Source organism: Blennius ocellaris (genome assembly GCF_963422515.1).
Source record: "Blennius ocellaris genome assembly, chromosome: 23".
Taxonomy (NCBI): Eukaryota; Metazoa; Chordata; class Actinopteri; order Blenniiformes; family Blenniidae; genus Blennius; species Blennius ocellaris.
In genome coordinates this window covers 8,092,325-8,102,848 of record NC_137672.1, presented here as the reverse complement: position 1 = coordinate 8,102,848, position 10,524 = coordinate 8,092,325, and the positions used below count along the sequence as shown (strand labels likewise).

Below are 10,524 nucleotides of genomic sequence, written 5' to 3'. Positions count from 1 at the left end.
TCTGGTTCATGTAAACAGATGGTCTTTGATTAACTTCAAACCATAAATGCTAACTGTAATTACTGACTACAATTACCCGTTCAGACATGAATGAAATCTTAAAAACAAATCTTGAGCACGCTCAAAAAGGGGCAACGTGATTAGGGAGTCACATTTATCCATTTAGCTCCAGCATTGGATGGTGCGGTCAACGTACTCAAGGCCAGTTCCAAGCAAATGATGAATAAACAAGAAAAGCCACTTTTGTACAAAGTAGGAATTAATGTTTATTGACTTTTGACAATGTAGTTTCATTTTACCTGCTACTTGTTGTACAATTAGTGTTACAAGAGGTCAGTGCACAAAGAAAGTCATCAAGGGACAATAATGAGGAATGTACCATTGTTATACTATATCTGAGTTAAATGATGGATTAATGCTCCTAAGTAAGCGATGGCAAAGACATAAAACTGGAAAAAAAACAAATCAAAAGGTGCTTATATTTCTTTTAAAAATATGAGTGCAACCACAAATGTAAAAAAAAAATATATATGTTTCACACTGTGTTACTTCATCTTTCTTGTGGATGCAAACGCTGAAATGCAATCCTGAACAGAGAACAAAAGCTGACTTCACAGCATAGTCGCTCTTCTTTCAGATAGAACATGGTTTTTTTGTTTGTTTGTTTTTTTACATGTAATGTATAGAGCACATCTTGCTTTGCTTTATTTTACCCCTCTTCTACACAAAAGAAGTAACAGCTATCAAGAGTGCAGGGAATGTTCTGATTCACAATAAGTCATCCTTTTCACATATTTAAGAAAAAGAAAAAGAAAAAAAAGAACAAGGAATCTGATCTGACATCACAGTTTAGCAGCTTAAACTACCTGATTAAATAGCCCTAATGGTTATGTAACCCACATGAAATCTATGGTTACTAAACCCAGTACGACTGATCGAGAGGGTGCAATTCCCTGGCCGGCCAGAGGGGGCGTGAACCATCTCTGTGTGGCTGAATTGCACGCTTCTGAAAAGCCACACGGAACGAGCTAGAAATCACGACATAGAAGTAATAAAACACGATGAAACACTCCATATCAACCACTAATATGTTGTTTATAATCAGAAACTGAACTTTGGGTTTTATCACATCCGCATCCGGCTCGTTTTGTAAACCAGATAGCTACCTGTTAGTATTGGATAATTACAAGATTTATTTACAGTTAATATTGTGAGTGCGTCAGAGAGGAAAAACAAATAGGACATTGGAGGTACTTAATTACTTTGCTATAGTTAGCTAACCTTCGTTCAGCATGCTTTTTTTTGTGTTACTAACAGTGCATTAATTTGAGGCAATGGTGCCACTGTGACTCGAGAGTTCCTCTAAATTAAAGCACGGATGCTGCAAAGCTCAAAGCCGCACAATATGCACCACCAAACAGCGACCACGACGTCGTCCTTATGGAAAGCAAATTCGATATGCTACTCTACGCAGATGACACCCAAAATTCTCAACCACAGCCGGGGGGGTGGGGGGTAAATTGTGGCCTTCATAACATCGGTTTACGTTGATTCAAATCCACTGTGATTCAGTCAGTTGCTACACTTCACTACATTCTTCCACTCACACAGCTTTAAGGTACTCTTGATTCTAGTAAGGCTATGGTCTATGGGATTTAGTAAGAACGCCGTCTGAATGTAGTGAGTCTCCTGCCCCCCTCCCCTCATACGTCTCCGTCTTCGATCCGAGCGAGCTGCCTCTCCAGCAACTCAATTCTCTGGCTTTGTGCGAGCACGACCGCCCGCAAAGCCTTCATCTCCGCTAACAGCTCGTTCAACAAGTCGTCCTGAAAGAAGACAAAGGACAAGTAGAAAATCAGCTTTGGGTGTAAGAAATGATAAAGAGTGACCGTTTCTCTTGACGCACCTCTCTCTTCGGCCTTTCCGCATTTCCATCCGTCTCTCTTGTGGGAGCTCGCGGCTGTGGCGCCTCTTCGTCCGCCTCCTTGGCCGCAGAGGTAGGTGTGGAAGTCGGGGCTGAGGATGTGACGGTCCCGGTGCCAGAGTCCTGCGAGACCAGCTTGGGCTTGCCTCTGAGGGTGTCCCTGTGTTTGGATGGAGGAGCCGAGTAGCCACCGCTCAGGGAAACCAGCAGTGGCGGCGCATCCTGCCCAGCAATCCATTCATCGGCCAGGAGGGCCGGCTCCAAGCCGGCCGTGTCGGGGTAAAGGTCGCCCTGGAACAGATCTGACTGAGAAGGCAAAGGGGTGTCAAGAATTCTGCTCATCCGCCGACAAACCTCGCATGTCGTCATTTCATAGTGATTCTAAAGGCTGTTCCAGGTTTACCTTTCGTGGTACAGTCATAGAAATGGGCTCCACCTTCCTCTCATGAAGTTTATAGAACCTGCAAATAAGCATTAAATAGTAGGGAAGGTTTTCCATGGATAAAACAAGGCTTTATTTGTTTTTGAATGGTCGAGGTCATTCAATGCAGGAATGGATACTTCAATTGTTTTCACATTTAACACGTGCTTGTAAGGTAATATTGCATAAATAATCTATTTGTGAGTATTTAAAGCAACAAGACCAATACATAAGAGACACGCTGAGGCCAACTTTACACGTTTTCAAGTTAAAACGCAAAGCTTTAGTTGTGTTTAAATAAAAACGGGGCTCGGGGTGTGAATGAAAACACACATTGTTGAAAATGGCTCCCAAAGTGAAACCTTTTGAAATTTTTTTGACTCCATCTCCATGAAAACATGGAACTTTTCTGAAACGCTGCCACTGCACATGCCTATACCATAGTGAATAGTTCTCCAGCGGTTAATTATTTATAAATCAAGCATTTAAAAGTCCATCCATCCATCCATCCATTTTCTACCGCTTTATCCGGGGCCGGGTCGCGGAGGCAGCAGTCCGAGCAGAGTTGCCCGGACTTCCCTCGCCCCAGACACTTCCTCCAGCTCCTCCGGTGGCACCCCAAGGCGTTCCCAGGCCAGCCGCGAGACATAGTCCCTCCAGCATGTCCTGGGTCTGCCCCGAGGCCTCCTACCGGAGGGACATGCCCGGAACACCTCCCTCGGGAGGCGTCCGGGGGGCATCCGAAATAGATGCCCGAGCCACCTCAGCTGGCTCCTCTCGATGTGGAGGAGCAGCGGCTCTACTCCGAGCTCCTCCCTGGTGGCTGAGCTCCTCACCCTATCTCTAAGGGTGCGCCCAGCCACCCTACGGAGGAAGCTCATTTCAGCCGCTTGTATCCGGGATCTCGTTCTTTCGGTCATGACCCATAGTTCATGACCATAGGTGAGGGTAGGAACGAAGATCGACCGGTAAATCGAGAGCTTCGCTTTTTGGCTCAGCTCCTTCTTCGCCACGACGGACCGATACAACGTCCACATTTAAAAGTCATCTCATCTAAAAGTCCTTTTCACTTGAAACGTTGCGTAAAGGGGGCCTGAGGGTCTTTGAACAGAACAGCTAATACTGAAACCTGGTAAAGTTCACTGTACTCACCTGGCAATTTCACACTTGTTGACATCCACCCCTCTTTTACAAAGAAAGCCCGCTCCTCTCTGAGGCTCCTTGCTGCTGTACAGGCTCAGAAAGTGAACGTACGGGGATTCGTCCGTCACCTCAAAATACCGGATGGTGCAGTCGCCCTGAAAACAATTGAAAACGAGGAGTGAGGGCAGACACTAGGTCGCGCAGAAAAATCCGCACATGTGCTTTGAATGTCTTACCTTTCCACACAGATAGACCATGTTTGTGTCGGGGTCATAAAACGGTAAGAGAACACCGTTGCTTGTATCCATTTCCTGCACAGCCATCGGCTCGGAGAGGTCATTCTGGAAGACACGAGTTGTATTTGTGAGTCTTTGAGGGTAATTATTTGACATTTACTTCAGGTTAACAATCGAGGAAAGTTTTTAGAAACTACTGAAAGAAAGTCCTACCTGCAGATTTACTTGATACAAATATACAGAGGCTGGATTCTAAACTTGCAACTCTATGAAAACCCTCGGCGAAGCGACGACTTACCGTATCCCACAAAGCCAGCTGTCTTTCACTCATACGGCTGAAACCTGTGGTCAGGATTTTCCCATCGGAAAGAAACACAGCCCTCATCGGTCTGGTCCCGTCATGGACCTTCTCTTTGACCTGAGAGAACGTTTAACTCGTGAATAAACAACATAAAAGCAGCGTGGACCTTATTACGATTGATCGGGGAAACGAGCGCCGACGGAAACACTTCACGCAAAGACGGAGAGTCGGGGAGGCGGAAATCTGATATGACCTTGAGCACGGTGCCTCTCCGAGGGTCGATCACGCGCAGGGCCTTGTCTTTGCAGACTGTGCAGACGGCGCTGCCGTCCTTGTTCCAGCTCACGCTGTAGATGAGGTCCGGGTGGGCGTCGGGGAGCTGGTACACAAGTTCTCCGGTGCACACGTTCCACACGCAAATCAGGTTGTCACAACCTGCACCGAAGAAGATTTCAGTTCGGCTGTATATGGTGCTTGAGAAAATTGTTAGACGCCAGAGGCGAACAGGTTAGCGACAACGCTAAGGCTTGTTTATGTGACAGGGTTTCAAGTAAAAATGCTTTTGTTTCATAAAAACGGTTTTGCGTTTACACGATAGCATTTTGAAAATTATGTTTACACGGAAATGACAGAAGTGCCGAAAACAATGGAGCTGTCATGTTGAGCCACTCGGAACTCTCGGTGCTGTTGTTTGCTGCCATTATTGTATGCCGAGAACAAGACGCTATAAACATCAACAATGGCGAGGACGCGGACATTTGTTTAGATAGACAGCGACGTTCGGTTGCCAGGCTGCTAGTATTTTGTCATATTGTGGCATTATTATTACAAGTAGACGATATAATATATATATATTTTTTTCCCCCCTTGTATGGCAAAATAATTCTCTTCAATTTATAAGAAATAATAGGATAAAAGAAAATCGAAGTGTATTACCAACACATATACAGACAAAACCTGGTCCACGGCTGCACAATATAGTAAATCAAATATTATGTTAAATATTATGCTAAATACAGGCATTTGTAGTATAAATAATGTAACTTTGACAACTCGGTACCTTAAAATGAACCCACAGTGCCTAAAGAGCCTTACACTATTCAGCACGACGGCTTCGGATTGTAATAAAATAAGACATCGCATCACAATTTACTTTTAAAAAGGCCTCATATAGAAAGGAGGCAGATTAAAAACAAAGGAGCAGAACTCATGTTAATGCATCCCGCAGGGATATCGTATAAAAGAGCTTTATAGGATTACATAACTGCAAGAATGAGTGCCTGACTGCGTATACTGTATACATCAATGCTTCAGGTGTTTGAGAGGAAAGCTTTGTCTAAAGAAGTGTTTTGAATAAGGGTGGATTTTATTATGTGTGCCTATGCAAAGTGAGTGAAAACCTGGCGGATTAAAAAAAAAAAAAAAAAAAAAGCCTCTTCATTTCCCTTGTGTTCTGTAAAAGGTTCGATTAGCTGAAGCGACTGAGTGCTTCAGCTAAACTTTTTTATTTTCACAATCATTACATGGGATTTTCAGCACATTACTTTATATATTACGGTACAGGAAGTAATGTCAGATCCTTGACACAAAGCAATAATGCTGAGGATAGTTGCTGCGTTGCCTTCTGGGAATTGACATTTAGCGTGATGGGCCTAATCGTTAGTTACCAGTAAAACTGGTTTAGTTTGAACAACGGGTTCCTTCAGGCTTGTGAAAAACTGACTTAACGTCAGCTACATTTCGAATTAAAACGATTCTGCGGCAAAGTGTAATTATTTTTCAGGTTTGTCACACCCGCCTTTAAAGTTGCATGGCGGCGGTATGATTGCCGAGGAGGGAAATCCTATTCCGTGCCTGTATTATGCAACAGTATTTGAACCGGCTGTCACTGAACACCAACACCGCGAGACAAGAGACGCTCTACAACTCTCACCGTTTACACACAAACGGGTCACTTTTGTCTGGATGATGTCAGACGTTTCATGTGGGGACGCGACACCTCATGTAACACTATTGGCTCGCTCGTAAATGCCGACGTCATCGAACATGTTGCCTCCACGTGATCAGCACGAGCTTCTCCGCTGTTGCTTTGCATGCAAATGCATGTAAAACAAGATTTAGACAACGCAGCACAGGCAAGAGGGGGGGGGGGGGAAGGATGAGTCGTGTCCTCTCACCTGCCGTTAGGAGGATGTTGAAGGCAGTCGGGTGCCAGGCCAGGATTCCCACTCTTTTACTGTGTCCCTCCAGGGTCACGATGGCCTCGGTCATCGGGCTCGTCAGCCCAGAATCGGGGATCTGCCACACCTGAGAAATTAAGCACAGAGATCTGATCATCAACTGGAATTTCGTTTGTAAAAAAAAAATCACGTGCGTCCTTGTAAACTTGATTGATGGCAACATAAAACATAAAACGTTAACAAATTCTGATCGGCATGTTTACATGGCGGTCACATCGCTGATTTATTTCCACATATAAATGAGGCCTGTGTCTGATATACTAATATAATATCTGAATCCATGCGTCTTTTTCCTGCTTACATTGTCCAAAAGCAGATTTGCTCTGTGCCACATAAGAGCAAAAAAAAAAAAAAAAAATCAGACAGTATTATTAGGTAAGCCTACTTCATGTAAAGTGCTCCGGCACTTTTGCACCATGAAAAATAAAGTTCAGTGCAAATAATACCTTCTGTGAAAACATTTGAAGACACTGAACACTGTGCGGTAAAATAACGTCATGCGCTGTCCAAACCTTCACGAATACATTTCATACATTTACAAGGTCGAGTGATAATTTAACCTCGTTCCTAAGAAGCTCCCACTTGTCAGGATTTCCACACAGATGTAGAAATGTTTATAAATGGATGATTTCTAGATCTGGACAATCACGAAGCAGTGGGTGAGGTTGGAGCGTTGTGTCTCACAGGTTTGTATGTTGTTTCTTTTTATTCCCGTGTCCACCGTCAATCCAAAGCATTTAAAGGTAATAAATCACCCGTACAGCGCAGGTGTGTGTGTTTGTGATCGTCTTGTCTCGCTCTGTATTTGTTCTATAATGGACCGACATCCAGTTCAGTGTGTTATTGAATTGATATTTCAAAATTTGTTCTTGAAATGCAAAAAACCCCCCCCAAAAAACCACAAGGACGCCCTTGCAGTCTTATTGTGGCCTTATGTTGAGACAGAGATTCACTCGCTGTGATGATCACGTCTTTATATGAAAACGGGTGACATAACCGACTGATCTGAACTCTCAACGACCTTGACTGTGCAGTCCTCCGAGGCACTTGCGATGATATTGTCGTCGTGGGGGGACCACTGGATGTCCAGCACCGGCGCCGCGTGGCCGCACACCGTGGGACAGGACTGGTCGATTCTGCCACTCTGCAGGGGGGGAAACAAACAAACATGCTTACAACACCTAGTTGGGGAAGTCAAGAAAAGATTACAAAACGCCAACCTTTGCTCTCCGTTTATGTTTAACCTGTAAAAATGCTGCATGACTCATCGCTTTTCGCGGTGGACGACGCGGAGCGAAGCGGCGGACTTTAAAATACGATGCCTGACCTTGCTGAGGGGAACCACGAGGAAGGCCCCTCCCCCGCCGGCTTCGATGATGACGGCGATGAATTTGGGGTTGACGGCGCAGAGGGGACCGTCCCACGTCACGCGGGACACGCGCACGTCGTCGATGCAGTGCTCCGCCTTCCACGCCTGGGCGAAGACGTGGCGGAACTTGCTCTGGCGGACCACACCCCGCCGGAAAGACATGTCTGCGGAGGGACGGAGGACAAGGGACACAGGCGAGGACAGATTAGCGTCGCGTGTCCTTTTAATGATTTATTGCAGACATTTCTGCTCCATGCAACTTCATGGATTTTCTCCCTGCAAAAACAAGAACCGGTCGATGATTTACAGTTCACAGGTTTCAAGCTATTTAGACGGGAAAAAACAGATTTTTAAAAAAGTTTAATACATGGGTGTCAATCATAAGGCCAAACTACCAAGCAAATTGTAAAAAAACAAACAAACAGCGAAAACACTGATTTAAAAAGAAAATTGGAAATCGGTGACGCTGCCATGAAAACTATCAGGGTGAAAAACACCCATAATGCAACAGTGTTCTGGACATTTCACTGTATTTTGCAAAAGTTTGTTTTTTATTTTTGTTGTTTTAATTAAAATTAGCTTCTTTATGTTGAGATTGTAGTAATTTTCTGTAGTAATTGTGAAAATATCACATCAATTCTGTGCCACAACAAAGACAATCTTTAAAGTTTAAATTTAAAAGGTTATGTAATCTATTCGGTTCAAGTAGCTATAAAATAATTAAACTGGGCTGGTCATGGGGTGGACTTCAGTAAATGTATGGCAACAAACTGCTTTGGATGGGTGTTTTCAGGTTATGAGATATGGTATAATGGAATACTTGACATGGGCTACTTTCAAATATAATCTAGACCAGATTTGACCCAGTTTTAGCCTGTGGAAATGTTGAGTTTATGGGTGAAACAATAGTATAATCGAATTCCGCACATCTGCTGGTAAGAGAAGAAATTGAGTGGCTGTCCAAAAAAAAAAAAAAAAAAAACTGCATGCAAATTCTTTCATACTGGGGGTCTGTCCTGAAAAGTCCAGCCAGGCTTCAGTGGACAAAAGGGCATGATCCGCCTGAAACCAAAACATGCCGAGGCAGTGAGGGGAGCTGGGGAAGGGGGTTGGGCATGGAGGGAGGACACACTGTAACTCTATACACTATCCTCCTAATGCCACACAGTTAGCAGGTCAGTCTATATTGTCAGGTACGAGACTGGCGGCGGATGCGTCAAGGCCTCTGCTACAATATGCAACATTTTTTTTCCACATCAGGTTTCTATTGTTGTCTGCGCACTGCAACTGTTTTTTTTTTTCCTTATTATTATTCTTACAGGAGGAACAAAGAACACGCATTTTGCGCGTCAGTAATCCGACAATGACAGGTTCTCGAGGGTTACAATAACTGAACAGCATACCGACCTGGCTTATGAGAGACCTCCGTTAATTGGAAAAAGGATCACCAAGGTCTCGGGCGTGACAGGAGGAGGCCAATAAAATAATCCTCCGCCAGCAGCAGTAACTTAATCCTCTCCTGTGTCCAGGCAGCCGATCGCGTCGATTGCGCAGATCTGCAACAACACCAAAAAAAGGAGAAGAAAAAAATGTAGAGAAACGATGTTCTTATCCTCTCCTCGCCCTCCTCACAGTTTGACGGTAATTACGCATGTCTATGGATACACACACACACACACACAAGGCGAACCTGATGGCGCATGTCCCGCGTTGATAAACGCTGCGCGGCGCTGAATGGAGACGCACGGAGACGCAGACGACGTGCTCTCGTCTCGATCTCTCTCTCCCTTCCACGATCGACCGTTTCGGAGCCTGTGCAGAATCCCAGACACTTCCGCTCATGGCAGGATGTGTGAAAGACGCGCACGCAGGGATCAGGAGAGGAAAGCCCCCGGATCACTTTGCCAGCAGGCAGCAGGGTCCCGGGCCGACAGCGACGTGCGCGTTCCTCTTGCGACCCCCGAGGACACGTCGCGCAACGACGCACAGCAGAAATAAGGCACAAAAATTCACGGACTAAAACAAAGTGGTAAACCTGGACAAGTCCAGTCTGCGCATGTGCGAAACGCGTTTTCTTTTTTTTTTTTTGTCAAGACATTGTCTGAAAACCATTCCGAAATAAAATAAATAAATACACGAATAAAGTTTCTGTGTATGCGTTTATTGTCTAACGTGTTTCATAAACGTGTCATTCTGTGTTATTTTCTGTGAGAATCAATTATAGGAATTTCCCCCTGTGGTGATGATGTTTTGAAACGATAGTGAGATCGCATAATTTGTTGGCCAATACTTTGCCCCCATCTAGTGGTTACATTTAGGAGATGCAAGTTGGCTGTTAGGTTCTAGGACGTTGTTTCAAGTTTGAGAATGTAGTTTATAACAGCCGATGAAGGAATGTTTAAAATGCGTCTACACAGCAAATTAAAAAATTATTCGAGGCATTATATGATTAAGAGACGTTTAAATTGGATGCGCATACGTCATGCAACAGGTGGCTCCGTGGCGCAATGGATAGCGCATTGGACTTCTAGGCATGTCTGCGAGGTGATTCAAAGGTTGTGGGTTCGAGTCCCACCGGAGTCGACTTTTTGAAATAGTTTTTCCATTTGATATAGTTGTGGGTTCGAGTCCCACCGGAGTCGATTTTTTGAAATAGTTTTTCCATTTGATATAATTTCAAACCCTAACAAGATTAAATAAAGCGACACAACAGTCTGTAAATAAATAAAAATAATTATTCTTTAAATTCAAATCTTAAAGTTTTTCTTTGTTGTGGGTGACGCACGGCATACAAAAAGAAAGTGTATAGAATTTTGCAAATTCAAACAAATACAACCAAAAATTACTACAATCTCAATATGAAGCCAATTTTAAACGAACAATCTCGTGC

At 44.2% G+C, this 10,524-nt stretch overlaps 1 protein-coding gene across 2 annotated transcripts; it reads right to left on the bottom strand.

Moving 5' to 3' along the window:
- Positions 1-247: 247 nt before the first annotated feature.
- Positions 248-9,585, bottom strand: coro1b (coronin, actin binding protein, 1B). 2 transcript variants are annotated; one of them, XM_080518866.1, is made up of 12 exons: positions 9,325-9,585; positions 9,042-9,190; positions 7,593-7,798; positions 7,287-7,409; positions 6,203-6,332; positions 4,279-4,460; positions 4,023-4,142; positions 3,725-3,829; positions 3,498-3,643; positions 2,328-2,385; positions 1,907-2,230; positions 248-1,826 (listed from the first exon to the last, which is right to left on the bottom strand). In XM_080518866.1, exons 3-12 carry the CDS (start codon positions 7,794-7,796, stop codon positions 1,704-1,706), a joined length of 1,515 nt encoding a protein of 504 aa, XP_080374992.1. In that variant the 5' UTR covers positions 7,797-7,798; positions 9,042-9,190; positions 9,325-9,585; the 3' UTR covers positions 248-1,703. The 2 variants fall into 2 exon arrangements, with proteins under 2 accessions (XP_080374992.1, XP_080374993.1); XM_080518867.1 differs by lacking the exon at positions 9,325-9,585 and having other exon boundaries at positions 9,042-9,210.
- Positions 9,586-10,524: the final 939 nt, after the last annotated feature.

Coding starts and splice junctions, on each gene's coding strand:
- coro1b (XM_080518866.1), bottom strand. CDS start 7,796: ATGTCTTTCCGGCGGGGTGTGGTCCGCCAGAGCAAGTTCCGCCACGTC. Junction 2,386..3,497: donor AACAAGTGTGAAATTGCCAG/GTGAGTACAGTG, acceptor GCTTATTTGCAG/GTTCTATAAACTTCATGAGA. Junction 1,827..1,906: donor CGGAAAGGCCGAAGAGAGAG/GTGCGTCAAGAG, acceptor GTCTTCTTTCAG/GACGACTTGTTGAACGAGCT.